The sequence below is a fragment of the Python bivittatus genome, unplaced genomic scaffold (assembly GCF_059951505.1).
Source record: "Python bivittatus isolate LINGU-HERP-01145 unplaced genomic scaffold, Pbiv_v1 ctg000370_np1212, whole genome shotgun sequence".
In the NCBI taxonomy this organism is placed as follows: domain Eukaryota; kingdom Metazoa; phylum Chordata; class Lepidosauria; order Squamata; family Pythonidae; genus Python; species Python bivittatus.
The window spans coordinates 2,316,740-2,335,201 of NW_028277062.1; the positions used below are offsets into that span (position 1 = coordinate 2,316,740).

General features: G+C 53.9%; 1 protein-coding gene across 1 annotated transcript in view; it reads right to left on the reverse strand.

The window, feature by feature from the left end:
* Nucleotides 1-18,462, reverse strand: part of EFNB3 (ephrin B3) — a 40,360-nt gene that overhangs the window by 2,541 nt on the left and 19,357 nt on the right. Inside the window, exons 2-4 of the mRNA XM_007442054.3 lie at nt 8,063-8,355; nt 3,000-3,092; nt 397-501 (exon numbers count right to left, since the gene is read on the reverse strand). Of these exons, the coding sequence (XP_007442116.1) occupies nt 397-501; nt 3,000-3,092; nt 8,063-8,355 (491 nt within the window). The remainder of the gene's footprint in view (nt 1-396; nt 502-2,999; nt 3,093-8,062; nt 8,356-18,462) is intronic.

An 18,462-nucleotide genomic window follows, 5' to 3' on the forward strand; every position in this document is an offset into this window, starting at 1 on the left:
CTTTTCTACTCTAGCAATGTCTATGGCTACAAGTGAGTCTCCTGTCCAGGGGCCTTTCATTTATGTGCCAGGCATTTGTGGAAAAGAATAGATTTTGCTCAGGCCCTCCAGAGGAGTACTTGTGTGTGCTATGGGAGGAGGAGAGAAAGGGAAAGGAGGAAGACAGCCAGGACCTCCAGGAAATCTTCCAGAAAGGTTCAGTGCAGTGGGAAATATTTGGGTTCCACAGCAGCTATCTCAACCCTCTAGGACTGCAACTTCCCTCCCAGCTGGCAGATCACTAATCCTGCTGGCTTAGGGTGATGACAGTTGCAACGCGACGTTTGAAGGGTGCTCAACGGCCTGGCTAGGAGGTGGAGAGAAATTGCCAGGGGTGGCATGGAAGAAGGGCCGTACCTGGGATCATCTCCTTGTTGGGCTCGGCAGCACCTGGCGTCCCTCGCTCCTTGTCAGCAGGTGAGGCTGGTACGGACTTCTGGGATTTGGAGCCAGTGTTGGGATCTGGTGGGCAAAGAGAAGGGGTAGGCAAAGGGAAAACTGGGGCCGAGGAAGGCGGGGAAGTCCAAACAGCGAGAAATGCTCCACACCCCAACACAGTCACTCTGGTCCCCTCCCTGGCACCCAACAGCTGCCATAGGGACATCTGCGAGGGGAGTGGATCAAAATAAGTGAAGGTGGCAGTTCTGATCGTACAATCAAAGCCCTGCCCTTTCCATGAGCACCCACATGTAAAGAGGGGCACAGCTTTGAGCACACATTACAGTCACCATCTTAAGCCCCCCTTGGATACACATGGCTGCCATTCACACAAGGGCCTTGACTTGATTTTACCTAGTTTCTGTGTACACGTTATACAAGGATCCATAAACTCATCAAAGGAGTTGTGTTCCCACAGCACACTAAGCTGCTAGCCAAGGGTAGTTCCTTACTATCTAAGCCAGTGTTTCTCAACCTTGGCAACTTTCAGATGGGTGGACTTCAACTCCCAGAATTCCCCAGCCAGCTTTGCTGGCTGGGGAATTCTGGGAGTTGAAGTCCACCCATCTGAAAGCTGCCAAGGTTGAGAAACCCTGATCTAAGCTTATCCTGTCATGCAAATGAATCTGTTGCCTTTAACAAACTGAGCATCCTGTATGAACATACACAACAGGTAAGAACGATGGTGATTCCAGCCTTAAAAACTAACAAGGTTATGGTGAGAGAATGCCTTTTAGAGGCTGGCTCTGAAATGGAACAGAAGATAAGCCCCGCTTAGGAGTCGCAGAGAATCCTGCATCCTGCCAAGACGAACAGTAACAAGTCCTGTGGGTCTGGAGCATGGCATCTTAAGAAGGTTGGCCCACTCCTAAGGAAGTCACAATCTAACCTTTACGCTATGGTAATGTCCAAGCTGGGGACCGCTGGAGCTGGGCAGATGAGCCTGCAGTACCCCATACCGGCCACTAGTCTGCGCCCTGAACAAAGGTGAGTTGCAGGACCTGGTGTTACCTGCAGAGGGAGACAGGGCTCACCCCGGCTCCTATTTACTTCCTGCTGCTGCCAAGTGAATCCCTTAACTTCCAATTTGTTGGGTGGCAGCTCCTATAATTCCCATGCTGGCTGGGGATTAAGAGATCTGTAGTCAAACACAATAAGATGGTGCCAACGAAGGCCATTGCGATAGACTGCTGCCCCTAGATGGATACGGAAGGCCCCTCGACTGCACTGCTACCTCTTTACCTTCAGGGGGCGCCACTCCCAATGGATCCCACCTCTAAGTGAGGATTCCTGATTTTAACACCTCCCCTGCTAGAGTTCTAGGCCTCTCCCCCTTTCCTACGCGATAAAACCCCAGCCTTAAATTTGCTTTGTTTCCATAGCCCACCCAGATGGACAAAATCTGGGACTTCTTGATGCAGTTCCTTAGCTGACTTAAGTACTTGGAAACTTTTAGATGGATTTTTAGGAGGGAAATCAAATTCAGCCACAGCCCCCTCCCCATCCGAGCGCATAAATTAAAAACCAACTCTAGACAGGAGAGTTTGCCAAAGAATACAGTCCCCCCAATGCTTTTCGATTCTGTTTTGACCTCCCAGCAACCCCATCCAAAATCTGGGGGTACGGAAATGAGGACAGGACAGGGTCAAGGTGGGCCAGGAAGTTACTTGGCCACTGCAAATCAAAACCACCACCTCCAACCCCCTGAACGGAGGCCCTTTTCCTTGGCAGACCTGTTGATTCTGTTTATTTATGAGATTAAATAATTACTGCATAGTGTGTGTGTGTGTGTGTGTGTGTGTGTGTGCGCGCGCAGTAATTATTTAATTACTGGTGCCATCAAGAAGCAGGGCTTGTAGAGATGGACGACAGGCAGGTAACAGGTCTCTCTAAGGTTTTCACTCCTCCCTTCCTTTCCAGCTGACTTCTAATTTCTGGGTATTCTTGACTTGATCTGGGTCACGCAGCAGCTGTCCCAGACCTGGCGGCTGCTGGAGTGACTGTGACAGGACGCACCCAGGTACCCCTAAGGACATCTTTCCTCTCCTAATTTCTGCCTTCCCTATTCCGCCCCACGCGGCTCCGTTCCTGTCGGCCTTGCAGGGTAAACCAGATAGGAATTGCAACCAGATGAGCTAATTCTACTTTATTGTAAAGCTACATTGACAGAATCTTGCAAGTATGAAGATACAATCCTTCCCCACCTCTCCTTTACAGCCTGAGAAATTAGGGAGGGTCTCTTCTGAGCTTCTTGCCCCACCCACTATCCAGCTGAGGGCTAAGCTATCTCTTATCTGACCATTCCCTTGGCAGCGTCTCTTCACCCCGTCTCCCAAGGTCTTTCCAGCATACCATTACCTTCCCCAGGAGATTCTGGCTGACAGAGTGCCCTTCTCTAGCACAAAGTGCGCTCCCCCCCAAGCTCATCCCTCCCACAGTGAAGACAGGATTTCCCAGCCCCACAGCTCAGTTCCTCCCCCACCAGCCACCAGTTGCAGCATCTGCCCCAGTAGACAACTTACGCTGTCCAACTTTCAGCACAACTTTCATGCCTTTGGAAAGACAGGCACCACCTTTCATGTTCTCAAGCCCTTCCTTGGTACCGTCTGAGGTTGCTGTGGGAGAAACAAAAGCTTGAGATTAACACCCGTCCTGGGTTAGGCTACTGCAACAGACTGTACGTGGGACCGGCCCTGAAGACTGTCTGGGAACCTCAGCTGCTTTGGAATCTGTAGGACTTTGGGACAAGAAACAGGAACCCGGTTCAGCGGTTTTTAACACCTCTCCACCGGGTACGAGACAGAGCAGAAGCCTGCATGGCTTGGCGTGACGGACCTGGAGGAAACCTTAACTTAACCTTCGTTGCATTCTCAAAATGAGACCCAGGCAATGAGTTGAAGGATCACCACGGAAGGAATTTGGACAAGATGGCTGCTTTTACAGAGTCTCACACGGGGCTGGTTTTGCCCATTCCTGGCCCAAGGCAGAGATGAAAAAAAGAGAAGTTTTCAACTGAAAAAAAGTGCCGTGGCTTCAGAAGTGCTGGTTTCATCTACTATTTAATTTTTCAGTTTTGCCCCAAACCTGCAAGCTCTGACATCCAGTTTTGCTGTGGGCCCTGAGAGTACCCTTGACGTATTTTAAACAAATAAAATCAGACGGGTGAGTTGCATAGGAAGATGATTGCAAAGCGCCCTGTGTGGAACAAGAGGGGAAGGAAAGGGCAGGATCCGGGTCTGCAGGGAAGGGTCGGAAAAGTCAAGATGGTGGCCATGTCATAAAATATGGGCGGAGCTTCAGTCTCACCATCACGGCTGTCCTCTTGACCATACCCTGCGGACAGTCCTGGGGAGGACAGAGGAAGGGACTCCAAGAAAAAGCCAACATTCCCTCCCTTGCCCGGACGGGAAACCGGGCCTGTGGCCTCGTGGGGGATGAGTACGGAGGGCCCAACCCGGCAGATCCACCTGCCCAGCAACTCAGATGCCCGTCCATCCACCCGCCTGCATTCTCGCAGCCCCACCCTATGGCTGCAGGGCCATTTAATATTTAAACATGATGTTTAATGTTTGCCCAGACAAGGATCCCCTCATGATCTGTTAATGAGCCACTGCAATCCTGAGGCATTTTAATGCAGCTGCTCTTCCAAGGCTGGCTGGAACCGTGGGTGCCAAACAGGCAGGCAGGCAGGCTGTCCTGACACGCCCCGTGCCAACGCCAACCCCATCCTGGCTCGGAAGCCGTCTCCCTGGCAGCCAGAGCCGTGCAGGGGCATCTAAGGCGATGCCAGGATGGCGCAGGGGATGCCTTGGGCGGCAGGGCTGACTCGGGATGCAAGGAACGAGGAAGGGGAACGTGCTGGCTGGCACCTCTGCCAACATGCCACGGACTCAGACCTGTCCAATCACAGCCGGGCAGACAAATGGCGGGAGCATCCTCTTGATCTCTGTCCAACTCGCCTCTCATTTGCAAAAACGGGGTGCTCACGCAGGCCAAGGTTGCCCTACCAAGGAGGAAACCTGAGGAGGCCTGCTGCTCGTGAAAGCAGGAGGAGGGAAAAGGAGATTTTCGCCATTTGATTTGTAATCAAGTCGTGATTACATTAAACCATGTTGCTAGGGCTGAGCCTTCCCTCTTCCCGTCGCTTTCCGTAGCTCTCTGCAGAGGGAAGAACCAAGGCCATTTAAAACACTGCCTCAAAGGTGTCGGGGGGAGTCTTATCCCACCCCACCCCCCAGCCTCCATACGTGAACTGGCTTAATCCAAAACACAACATAGGTTGAAGGGGGGGGGAGATGGCACCACAATTCTGTGCAGCTGGCACAAGCGAGCCACGTTTACCAGACAGGGTTCCCCAAATGGACACTCCCAGCTCCCAGAACTCCCATGGGAATTGGGGGACTCGCAGTCCCAACTCTACAGTTCTTCCATCCTAGGCTCCTGGTGATCTACCGCCTGCGGTTGGCAGACTGGCACCCGCAGCAGCAACCAAGCCAAGTCCTCCATGTCTCCCGCAAGGCTGACCCCAGCAATTAAGGCTATAATCAGCACCCGTTGCAAGAGACGCCATTGTGTTTTCCCACAATGCCTTCAGTTAGGGCAGGGCATTATGGGAAAGAAAGATACCGGCTAGGTCTGGGTGGGGTCCAAACTGAAATCTTTTCCTGGCACTGGTTGGGAGTCCAGGAAGGAGTGGAGGGCGTGCCAGGGAGGCATCAACCCCTTGGGCGGTGGCAAGGAGGGTGGGGTCACGGCCGACATTTTCAGAAACGACCGCTGCCAGCGCGCTTCAGGGTTTGGGGGCTTTTTAAGGGAAAGCCGGTGGAGGTGGGTGAGCCAAGCCCATCGGTGTTCGATGCCAGGCCAGCGGAGGGGGGGAACAGAGGAAAGTCTTGACACAACCAGGTACAGCTGAAGTTCTCCCCAGAATAATTGTCCGGGCACCAAATGAGGCCCCAGTCGTGGGGCTCCTCCTGCAGCTTTTCCTTTCCTTGCCCAACACTCCTGGGGTGTCGCTTCTTTATCTGACCCCCACCCCGAAGATGGATTAAAAATGAAAAACACTTTCTCTGGTATTCGTCAGCAGATGAAACGTCAAGGAGTTCAAAGGGTTCCTTTTGCAAAACAGAAGGCGCCGAGGCTCTCTGGAAGCCACACCCAGGGCGTTCGAGCAGAGGCAGTTTCGGAGGAAAATGCACTCTACGCATGGTCAAGGACACTCTCCTCCTGGAAATGGTACAATGATCTTCCCTATCCTTCCGAATATCTTCACACTCCCTCCTCCCAAACTTCTCTTGGAGGCCCTTGCTGACCATCATCGTAAGATGCAGCTGGTTTTTTGCCAGTTCTCCTTGCCTTCTCCATCCCTCCCTGCCCTAGATGGCCCACCCAGCTCCCCTGGGGACCCCCGCCCATTGCCAGCTTCCTCCTTTCCTTCCACTCAGCTGTCTTCCATTCTTCCCTCATGCTTGGCTGGGCATAAAATCATCTGAAAAAGGAAAAAAACTGGGTCAACAACGCCGCGCCATCACCAAAAAGACACCAGGCCAGCACCGAGGCGGCGGCGGCTGCTGGAGAGGTGCTCGCATCGGCTGCTTGGAGGGGGGTGACAGAAGGCATTTGGGGCAGGTTGAGACGGGCTGTCAGAGAAGCAGGTGACCTTGAATGCCCCCCTTCTTAAAAAGAGTTGAGGATCCTCCTCCGCGTCTAGGTTTCTCCCCCCGCCCGCCTAGCCCAGCAGAGATGCGGTGGCTGGGGAGCGGCGCCCGGAGAGGGCATCCAGAGCAGGCAGACCTCTCCCTTTCAACAGCATCTCCTTGCCCACGGGCACACAGGCGCAGAGAGAAACGAAGATGGAAGGCAAAGAAGGGAGGAGGGCACGTGTGCGGGTGGGCACACGTTGTGTCTGTGGGAGTGGGTCGCTGAGCATGTGGAGGAGCAAGAGCCGAAAGCCAGCCCCCACAATCCTTTGCAAGGAGACGGTCCATCCGCCCAGGCCCAACGCGGCGCCCCCCAACCCCACCCAGCCCGAGACCCCTCCCGTAATGAGAGCCACCCACCGCCAGCCGCGTCCCACAAACGGCAACCTGGGTGTGGGTGGGGGCTTTCCAGAACCAGGCACCGGGAAGGGAGGGGGAAGTGGAGAGACGTCCATGCAACGGCAGGGGAGCATGCTGGTGCGGGGGTGCATTTGGGCAGGAGTGTGCGGGTGTGTGTGTGTGTGTGTGTGAGTGCAAAATTGGCTGGTTACCACAACGCAGTGGCAGTGGCACAGCCAAGTCGCCAGCTCGTACAGATTTGCGGGGAGAGAGTTGCCATGGCAATGGCTGAAGGGCTACCCCAGGCAGCCAGGGATGATGTGACAGGGATGCTGGGTGGGCAGGCGGGGGGGGACAGGGAATGGGAGGGGGTCGGCAACAGCTTCCGTGGACTCGCCCACCCCTCTTTTGGAAAGGGGAGGCTTTCCCTGCCCTTGGCCTTCTGATCCGCAGGAAGATTCCCCCAGCCCCGTTTCAATGGAGGGGGGGCTCCAGGGTGCCCAGGTGTGAAAGCACAGCTGGATCTAGAGCAATGGCAACCAAAGGATGAAGTGGGGGAGTGCGGGAACCTCGCTTCTCCATCTGTATCTCGCCCCCCCGCCCCCCGCTTTCCTGAAGCCGGGTTTCCCAGATGCGCTGAGCCACAGCCACGCTGGCTGAAGTCTTGAAACCATGCCCAAGCCCCCCGGCCCCCTCATTCCTCCTCTGAAAGTGGCTCCCCCCCCCCGCTCTCATTACTCCTGGCCCTTCCCTGTTCCTCTGAATCTGCCCCCAACCGTGTCCAGCATCTGCCCCAGAGGGCCGAGATGCCTTATCGAAACGAGAGCAAAACACTCAGGGCTCTCTCAAGCCAGGGCTTGCTGCTGTATCTGACCGCTCGGTGCCTTTGATGGAGGCCATTCCCTGGCGATCTTGGCTTCTCGAAAGCAACTGAAAAGACCGCTGGCGCTTGGATCTGGCAGGAGAGCCACGCTCCCGTCCACCCGGACGTGCCATCTGGCAGGGCCCAGGAAAAGGGCCTGTTTTGTCATGGCCCCTGCCTTCACTTGCCCCAACCCTGCTGGCCTTTCGCAAGACCTTGAAGACCTGGTTTTGTCATCAAGCTCGGGGCCTTGGAGGTGTGGGGAAGCTGTATGGTTATATTAATTGTGGCGATAGGCGGGTTCCCCCAGGACTGCTTTTTTCTGCTATTCATACTTTTGTGATATTGGTTTGATCCCATTTTTAAGCATTGTTAGCTGCCCAGAGTCATGTATTTTGAGAGAGGTGGCTGGATACTGGGGGGGCCCAGTTTAAGGACGAGTTCCGTTCCCAAGGTCTGTCCGTAAGTCGAATGTGTACGTAAGCCAGAACAACATGATCGTATAGCACTGTACAAATAGTATTGCGTAATGAACTCGAACCATTGCGGATGTAACTCAAACGTTGCTACAATAGGCTCCGTTCTTAACTATGAGTCGTCCTTAAACTGGGCGTTCTTAACTCAGAGACTACCTGTACATTGAATGAATGAATGAATAAATAAATACAGCAAAAAGGAGGCTTACTGATGATGTAATAGTCCTGGTTGGACTTGAACTCATGGCCCCAGAGGTTGGGACTGTACTCCTGGAATTTAATGGTGAAGCGCATGTCGTGTTCGGGGCGGTCACAGGTCAGCAGCAGGTTGGGGGCGCGCAGGATCTCGCAGCGCTCCGCCTGCTCGGTCTGCACGAGGTACAGCTTGTAGTATTCGTAGTCCTCGGTGGAGAAGGGGCCGAGAGGCACTGAGCGGGGGCAGATGAGGTCCAAGCGGTCGCCGATCTGGGGGTACAAGACGTAGCCCCCCTCGTTCTGGAACCTGCAGGAGGGAAGCAGCACATCAGCCCGACGGAGAGGCCCAACGCACCTGCACAGAAGCAACGCAGATCACCAACGCAGACGCATATGGGCCTTCCTTTTGCCTTTGATTGGACTGGATTTCCGCTTCGTGGAAATAAAGTCCTGGCGCTAAATCCCACCCGGGAACTACAAGGGACCTGTTCCCATTGTACCAGGACAGCCGTGTAGGTCTACGGTGGCCAAAAAACCCGGCGTGGCCCGGGAGTGCTTTTTCCGACTAGCCAATTTCGTTAAAAGGCAGAAGCTAATAGCAAAATGGTTAGTCGGAAGAACTGCTCCCGGGCCTCGCCTGGTTTTTTATCCGTTCCCAGCGACATCCTTCTATTTACTCAGGAACCCTTCTGTTTCTCCAAACACGCACTTCGACAATGAGAAAATGGGATCCTGCAAGCAAAGAAAAACACACCTGGTTGTTTCAAAACTCTAACTGGCAATTTCTCTGCTTCCTCCGCAAGGCTCGGTTAGACCAGATTTCATTTTCCATTTCGGCTGGAGACGGGCAAATCGCCTTCTTGAAAGATGGGAACCCCATTTGGGGGAAGGTGTCACTTCCCCGTGAAGATACGGGCGGCGGTGCTCGCGTCAGGTTCTCCCTGGCCTCCTTAGAAAGGTGTGGCAGCTTTTCAGATGTAAAACCTTGCTCGACCTGTTCAGCTGAGGCACACTGGGGGGGTGGGCGGGGGTGGTGGAGGAAATAGCATCGCCACCAACTGTGCTCCCATTTTTAAGCAATTTCCCATCTCTTTGCCCAGAGATTTATCCATCTCCAGTTTGCTCCGATCTTTATCTGGGCATTTAAATCCACCGTTGCATCATCTGATGAATGGGTTAGATTAATACATTCAAAAAAAGCATTAAATCACCTCCAAAGAGGACCTCAATTCCATAGGGAGCAGATATTTAGTGTTATCTTTAAAAAGGGCCTCCGTGCGGTCGCTCATATTTTTCCATTTAAGTATCGTTAAAACAGTTCCCAATTTAATCAGCTGATTTATTCAGCTTTACAGGAGATCCAAACCAGAGCGGATCTTTGGGGCTGCCCTTCCACACTCGAGGAGCCCACACGAGCACAAAGACGGAAAATCCTGCTCCGTGTTAACAGATTAAACAGCGTTTGTGCAAGTTGAGTGTGCTTCCTCTCCGCGTGTAATCCTTTGCATCTGCCTTTAATTTAAGTTCGCTGCCTCCCCTCCCCTGCAGCACACAGCAGGACTTCCCTCTGTTGGTCTTCCACCCCCCCAGACCCCTTTCCTTGCAAGCCCAAAGCATTCCAACCTGTTGACATCTGACCCCAAAGCCGCCTGTCCCCAGCCCCGGGACAGATCAGCTGCCAAATGAGATAATCGTGTGGGGAAGAGGGGCATAACTGGGGTGGAGCAGGCTGGAGGGGGAGTGGAGGAGAACCAGAGTCGTGGGCTCCCTTTTCAAGCCTCCAGGAGGCTGGCACCGGCTGGAATCGCCCTTCCCCGCGGGTTAGCAGAGGGCTAAATTTGGGCCAGGGCAGCTTAACGGGAGCCAGAGACCGGCCCATCCTGCAGGGAGGGTCTGCTTAGCAGGCCTGTTGAGAAGACGGAGGTTGACGGAGGAGCGACACGAACGTCGACGGGATGGCCCAGCGTAGCCTTTCCGAGAGCAATGAGACACATCGCGCCAAGCGTTTGCAAGTTGCTGGATGGCCCAGGGCAAGATCTGCGTTGCACCATGTCTCTAATCTGCCCCGCCCCGGTACCCTCTTGATGTGGGGGGGATTCATCTCCCCAAATCCCTTAAGCAGGTGCTAAAAATGAAATCCAACACCCATGGGGTCACCTGGTTGGAGAAGGCTGTTCTACGGAGCCCAGGGACTGAGGCTCCAGACAGCCATCTACTTAGGGCAGTGTTTGTCAACCTTGGCCACTTGAAGATGGGTGGACTTCCACTCCCAGAATTCCCCAGCCAGCCTGGCTGGCTGGGGAATTCTGGGAGTGGAAGTCCACCCATCTTCAAGTGGCCAAGGTTGACAAACACTGACTTAGGGCTTGTCCCACCAGAGATGTTTTGATCCGCTGCTTCCTTCTGCTTCCATAAAACAGCCGCTCCTTTGGGAAGGGTTCAGTGCTCCATGTCTGAATCATCTGCGAACATGGCTCTGGATTCGTTTTCTTAAAAGCCCTTCAGAAACTCTGGGGGTGTGTGTGCGTACACACAGGCACGCACGTGTGTGTTCGCTAGAAACTAAGCTGCTTGCTGCCCTTTTGGCCCCTTTAGCAAAACCTCCCCACTTTAATCCCCCCCCTTAAAAACAGGCCACCCTTTTCAAAGCTAGCTCGTCCATTTGGGGGTGAAGGGTTAAAAATAAATTCCATTTGATTCAGCTGCCCAGGAAAGCGCCTTCAGAAATCCTGAACCTGAACCGAAGGAGAGATCCAGCGTTTTGGATCAAACCAGCCACGATTTCCAGCCTGACCATTTTTCCAAGCTGCAAACTGGAGATCTGGCCAAGTCACATGCCCGCATGCGCGCACATGCACACGCACGCACACACACTGACCTGTCAGCCTAGCCACAGCAGCGTGTGGCCAGGGGGATGGGCCTGCAGCCCCCCTCCCTCCCCACAACTTAAGGGCCTAAACAGCCACCCCCCGTCCCGCAAACAGGCTGTGAAAACAAGGACCTTTGACCAAACCGATCCTCAAAATGCACAGCTCCGTCACATTCTCAGAGCAGCAGAGAAGAAACACAAACTTAAGAAAACAGCTGAGGCAGCGATCTTGCACAGCCGCTACCTCCCACCCCCCTGAATGTGGGCACAGCCCAGATCTTAGGCTGCATGATGAAGAAAGGGGGGGAGACAGGAAGCAGCGGCTTTGGGGAGAAGAGTTTTACTCCAGCCAGCTGCTGTTTGGAGGTGTGGGCCCACCACTCCCATCATCTCCACCAGCAAAGTTGGGGATGATGTGGTGATAGTCCTCTACCTTTGGAGGGCACCAGGTTGGGGAAGAACCAAGTCCATACTTTGTGTTCACCCCGTCAGGAGAGAGCCATGAAGCTCTATCCTCCTCCTCTGACTTCTTCCAAGCATAAAACCTGGTCCTGATCCATGAGTTAAGCATCCATCTGTCCTCTCTCCTCCTGATACTTCAAGGATCTTGATGCTCCAACTAAATAAACCCTAAGAAATAACTTGATGTTGGCATCAGATATCCAGCAGCAGGACTGGATGGTCTCTTCCAGGTATCGTTGCGAGGGTCATCTGAGTGACTGTCACCCTCTGGGCAGAAATCCGGGGTGTGGAGCCAAACTAATGGATCTCCTGCTTTGCCCTGTCCCCTTAAGGCAGACCAAGGGAGAGGCTGAGATGTTGTGGTTGGCACAGAGAAAACAGCTCTTGGGGCAGAAGGATGCCAGGATGGAGAGACGGCAGGAGCTTTGAGATGGGGTGAACAGGTGGCTCTTGTACTGAAGCGTGCCTTTGGGCAGACATGGTCTCCTTGTCATGGTGAATTCGGTTATTAGAAGCACTGATCAACAGGTGTGTAGCAGGATTTTCAACCCCATGGTGACTTGTCTGCCTGATGCAAAGATTGTGGCTACCACAAGTTGTCTAGACCAGTGTTTCTCAACCTCAGCAACTTTAAGATGTGTGGCCTTCAACTCCTAGAATCCCCCTAGCTGGGGGATTCTGGGAGTTGAAGGCCACACATCTTAAAGTTGCTGAGGTTGAGAAACACTGGTCTTGATAGTCTGCTACTTGGAACCAAGCACATGAGGAAAGGAAGCTGAGCGGTCCTGGAAGCCAAATTTAGGCTGTTGGATAGAAATCCAGGACCTCCTTCTTGGAAACACTCTCTGTCCTGCACGCCAAGACAACTGGACAAGCCAAGCCAAACAATCTCGGCGGGTGAGTGAGATAAGAGTGGTGGGAGAAAAGGTCACATCGTGAGGCATTGACATCATTCAGGGCAACCCAAGTGGGTAGGTTTCTACTTGGTAGAAAAGGTTGGTCCGCCTTGGATCAGGAGGATCCCCACTATCAAAACGGTGGCAGGAGAGCTTTTAAACTGATTCCAGGTAGGATTTAAGAGGACCAAAGAGCGTCCACTTTAGGAAAAGGGGGAGAGTGAAAACTCTTCTAAGAGGACGGTCTGAATCTTGAAAAGGAGTACATCTAATCAAGGAAAGCACAAGGTCATAAGGAGAAAGCTGCATGCCATAATAAATCTCCGGGCGAGACTGTGTGTAGGTGCTGACGTGCGAGAGCTGAGGGCCTCCATATCACAACAGGGCAGCTGAAGTGCTGGAGGTCAGAAGAAAACATCTACGCGCTCCCGAAAGGACATGGGAGAGTGCATTGGAGGTGGGGTGATCCTGTACTTCAGCAGGCACGGAAACCCATCAAGCAGAACTCACCAACAGAGCAAACTCTTCCGCTCAACCACTGTGGGGTGAGTTACTACGAGGGACAACTATGGCCAGAAGTTCTAGATGTCCTACAGAAGGAAAATGAAATTGGAGAGGCATCTGAAAACGAATCAGGACCATCAATGCTATTTCCGTCACCCTCGTGCTAGACTGAGAACGTGCACATTCTGGCTGCGATAAAGAAACCCAATTTCTAAATATGCTAAATGACTGTGCCCAGGAACGGCCCATCAGAGCAAACAAGAGATTTGCCACACTGGACTTGTTCCTCAAGATGGCACAGAATCTTGTCCAAGATCTAAAAGTTACAGAACTCTTTGCAAACCACGATCAAAAGGTTACAACCTTCCACATGCCTGCAAGTGGGTGATGGCTGAAGAGAGTCCAACATGGTCGCCCTTGATTTCAGAAGGAAGAGGAACTGGTGTCAAGAAAGTTGGAAGGAACAGTCAAGAACGTCAATTCTCTCCACCATGATTAGAGAGGCTTCAAAACGACGATATTAGAATCTTTGCCAGCCTGTATACTTCTGATCCAGAAAGAAAAGAGGACACCGTTTGTTCATCGATGGTTAATGAGAGGGTTAAGGATGCAAAGGAAGAGAACTTCCTTGAAAATAAATCCAGAAGAAAGGAAGCTGACCCAGATTAGAAGAACAAAAAAAAAAGAACATAAACTCTGGCAAAAGATATACCAGCAGTCGATAAAAGAAGATGGCAAAGAAAAACAAAGGACATTAAGACAAACAACAAAAAAATTATTCAAATATATTTGGGAGAAGGACCCAGAGGGCCTTATCGGAGTGCCAAAACTGGATAGGAAAATGGCAGAGAGACAGAATGAATGTTTTGCTTCTGGCTCCAGTGCTGAAAACACAGAACAGATTCCTGAGCTGGCTTTTTCGATAGAAACGACACATTAAGAGCCAAAGGGATGCACTGAAAGATAAATAAACCTGAGGTCCAGAGAGTTCTTAAAGAACTTAAATCACAGACATCTGCAGCTTCCTTTTAAAGTTGGACTCTGTTCCCACGGACTGGAAAATAGGAAGTGATTGGCCAGGTATTGAACATGCATCCTAGGGAAAAGTTTCCGGGGGTGGGGGGGAAACGAGCAAGCCCACAGAGAAACAAGGTTCCCCTAAAAGAAACCATCATGGCCAACGTACGTCTCACTGCCCTGTGAGGATACTGACAGGCATGTAGAGGTAATGCTCGGATTTGCAGAAAGCCTGTCGCTACATCGGCCGGCTACGGGGCGATTGCAGCCGACTAAAAAAGAGAAAAGGCGTGCAAACAAACGGACCGGTCTCAGACCGAAGACGCGCAGAGCTTTCGAGGAATCGGTTCGAACTGCTGGTTTTTAGCTCGTACCTAAATGATCTGGGGTTATGGCTGAACAGCGAAGGGGCCGTGTTTGCTGACAATATCCAACAGTTCCGGGGGGCTAAAATCAGAAAGGATTGCCAGGGGCTCCAAAAAGGCGAATGCCGCTTGATGCGCACGGGTGCAAAAAGAAAATCTCATCCCCGCCGACGCGTTGAAGGGATCTGAGCTGGCCACGACGGGTCAGGGAAGGGATCTTGAGGCTGCGGCGGGCAACTTGTTGAAAATGTCAGCCTGGCCAGTATCTGTGGTAGGAAGGGCAAATTCTGCCCCAGGGATTCTTCAAAGAATGGAAAATAATGCTCTTGTGGTGTGTTATGGTGAGGCTCTTCTTGGAATATGGTGGTTCACACACTGAGTTTTGATCACGGAAGAACTTTAATACTTGTTTCTCAAACTTGGCCACCCATGCTGGCTGGGGAATTCTGGGAGTTGGAGTCCACCTGTCTTAAAGTGGCCAAGTTTGAGAAACACTGCTTTAAAAGGTACCAGCTAGAAAAGTTGCAAGGAAGTAGGGGCAACCGAGCAAATGAGGGTCTGAGACTGGGCCCAGAGACACCGCCAAGGGAACGGTCAGATAAGAGAGGGAATAGCCCACAGCTGGATAATGGGCGAGGCAAGAGGCTCAGAAGAGTCCCTCCCTAATTTCTTGGGGGTAAAAGAGATGGTGGGAGATTTGTCCTCTCAGACTTGCAAGATTCTGCTAAAGTAGCCTTACTATAAAGTAGAAATGAGCTCATTGGGTCATGGTTCCTGCCTGGTCTACCTGGGAAGGCTGACCTCCAGCGTCAAGGCTCTTCAGAAGCCCCCCTCCTGGGGAAAGGCTCCTTCTGTGCCTCTCCTCGCCATCCTGGTCCAGGGACCGGTAGGCAACCCGCGACAGCCAAGAGCTGGTCTCAACCCAGACGTACTCACCCACCACGAGCCCCTGAGCCCACCCCCCTCCCTCCCGTTGCTGGAGAAACTAATGACGGAGAGGTCGCTAATGTACGAAGGGGTGGGGGGCCCAGAGGGAGGACTCCAGCGGGTGGATGTTGGAAGGGAGGAGAGTTCTCCAAACCAGATAAGAAGCCCCTCGTGGGGAGGGGGCTATCTCTGCCCCTCTGCCCCTCCTCTGCCCCACTACCCTTTCCTGCAACAGGGTCAGGGGCTCTGCTGGAATTAGAGGGGGGGAGAGGAGATGAAATGGAAAGTGACAGCTCAGGAAAGGAGCTAACGAGCACAGGGGAGAGGCGAGAGGGGAGGCAGGGGCCCCTTTGCCCAAGCAGGACCCCCGGAGTCCGGGGTCAAATTCCACTCCTGCTCCAGCCTCGTGGAACCACCTCCGGGCACCTGACCAGCCTTCCTGCCTTGATCTGCTGCCCTGCAGATGCGTCAGCGTCCAGCTCCCACCACCGTAACCCCCAGGGCCATACTGCTGGGGATGGGCACCGTAGTCCAACCCACGCAAAGAGCCTCCGGGTCCAGAAATGGTGCCCCCTTGCTCTCACCCAGTCCAAACCTCCCCAAAGCCAACCATCCTGGCTCGCCACGTTCTCCAACCTGCCCCCCCCCCTTGCTAGAGGGCAGCTTCGGGAATTGCTCCCTTTGCAACTGCCCCCCACTTTCTTTCTTTCTTTGCTGCCTCCACCCTGTCTCCTAACATACTCCCCCTCCCCACCAAGGCCAAGCAGGAATTTAATCTCTCTTCTTCTGGTTAAATATTAGAAAGTTCCCCGTCCTCCCCCCTTCTGCCCCTGCTGCGTGACCCCCTGGCTTACTCTGTCCCGTTCCAGCTCGCTGGAGTGAGACGTTTTTTAATTCCTATTTGTTGGGGGGGGGAGATAAGAAAGGGGCCTTCCTGATTGCTCCAGCACCTTCCCCTTAATGAAATAATTAATTCTCCCTGACCTCCCCTGCCCGAAAGCGAAGGGAAGCCTGCGGAATATAGGGCCCCCTTGCTCCCCTGCAAGGGGGAGCTGTGGACCCCAAAATACAGAGTGGGGCAACTAAAGGCCCCTCCAGTGGTCTGTGGGGCTTCCTTTCTTGCCACCATCACGTGGCCGACCCAGTGGGTCTGGCCAAGCTGGGAAGGTGTAGTCACAGCTGCTTTGGGTGGGGTCAAGGGAAGGCCCTCTGTGCATGCTCAGAGACCCATAGCCTCCCTCAGCTTCTGGGGCTCTGAAGGAAGATTTGGAACAAACGGCAGAGCTGATGCCTGGGAAAGGGCGACCTGCGGGCGGCATTTTATTATGTGCTATTATTTTGACAACCCCATTAACGCGCTCCACCTTTGGCTGAATTTCACGGGGAAAAGGGAAAAGGTTGCCATCCTGAAAGCAGTTAAAACCCAGAAGGGGGAGAAGCCAGGAGAAATGGGCAGCCACGGAGAAAGCCTGCAACGAGCAGGACGGGAAAGGTGTTTTTCTGGACCTCTGAACTGCTGCTTCTTTCACCAGCACGAGAAGAGCTTTTTAAGTTTTTCCAAACCATTGATCTGGGTCTCTGCGAGGTTTGCATCTTCTGGCAATAATTAACATTGATGTGGTGGGGGTGGGGGGGGCGGGGGGGGACACAGGGTCACTGGCCTGGCTTTTGGGAATGGGAGGATGGAGAGTTAAGTGATGCCAGGGCGGGCAAGGAAGAAGGGAAGCGCTCTGCTGGGTTCGTGGCTGGACAAAAGCGATATTCTTCTCCCTTGACGGGGCAGGACCCCAAATCCCCAGCGATCCCCAGATTAAACGCAAAACAAAAGACACAGAAACCACCCCAAAAGAGCCCCTGCTCTGCTTTCGGAGAGAGGTTTCCAGTCATGGGCCCCTCTGTCCCCAGAGGGGGCTCGTCCACACTAGGGCTCTTCGGATGTCTGTGGAACTACAACTCCCATAACCTCATAGAGCCCAATGTCCCCATCCCCGTTGGCGCTGAGGTCCAGGAGGCGATGCCTATGGCGAGCCCTGCTTTCTCAGCTGAGCCCACCTCACAGGACTCTTGCGAGAAGGGAACCGGACGGAGAGCTCCAGAGGTCAGCCGAAGAAACTTGGGGGGGAACCAGTGCCCCCAGTACCAGCCCTTGTCTGGGGGTCTGGCTGACCCCCAACATCTCCGCGGCCCCCTCCGGCCCCCCGAGGGCTGCTTTTACCCTCCAAGCTGCCTGTTCTGGCACAGGCCAGGGGTGGGGCGCTGGCGTCCCCCCCGCCTGGCCTGGCCTGTGTTCTTTTGCACGATTCCATTCCCTTCCTCACTCCAGCACACACCTGTGTTAAATCCCTGGGATTTTCCGAGCCTAAACTTGCCTCCCAGCCTCCAACTTTTCCTCCCCACCTCCACTCCTCCTCCGGAGGCAACATTCCCAGCATTTCTTCTTGGGCGCACCGGGCTCCCTCAGCTTCTCCGATGGAAAAGGCCGACGGGCACGTGGCAGCGGTCGGCTCCGGGAACCAGCAGGGCGGGATGGCGCCATTCTTGGGGCCGCTGCCCTCAGCCCAGGCCCCAAAGCCCATCCCTTCATCAGCCGGGTCAGCGAGGACTCCTCCTCTTTGCCTGGGGGGCAAAGCCAGCGCCCTCCATCTGGAAGGACCAGAACACATCTGGATTCACTCCAGCACCCTGCCCCCACTGCGCCTCTTTCTTGTTCCAGATTTAGTCTCATTTTTCCCATGCTTCCCGTGCGAGCTGCCAGGGGAAGTGCACTCCTTTGGAGGTGCGAGCCCCACTTAACGTTGGTTCAGCAAGAGGGTAGCGAGCTGTGCCACGTCCAGCCGCACAAGGTCCCTGTCCCTGAGGTCTTACGGTGGGCGGAGGGATGAGAGAGTCAGCGAGCTCCATGAAGCGGGGCCCGGGAAAGAAAAAAGCCTGATGTTTTCCTGAGCACAATCTAGTGGGGTGGCGTGGGCACTCAGGGCGCAGTCTTTGGCCCGAGGCCCCAAAAGGCCCAGTTCATCGGAGGGGGGAGGGAGGGACGGTTTGGAGACCTCCAAGAGGCCCACCAGGAGCCAGCAAGGAGCAGGCAGGAGCAGGCAGAAGTGCCCTGGCAGAGCCTCTGCCCAGCACGTGGGCCGCAGTCAGTTCTTTCCTCCCCGACTTCTCCTCTGGGGAGCGAATCCGAGGCAAAGGCGGCTGAAGGCAGCCTGGGTGGTGTGCCAAGCCCAGCCCAACAACTCCTTTGCTTTCTGTGTGGTTTTAAGCCCGTAAGAGGTTAATGAGATGATGAAGGGCTTGGAAGAGGCAAGGCTGGGGGTGGAGAAGGGAGGCCTGTCTGGTCTTGAGCGGAGCCGCAGCTCCCAGGGGCGTGGAGGGTC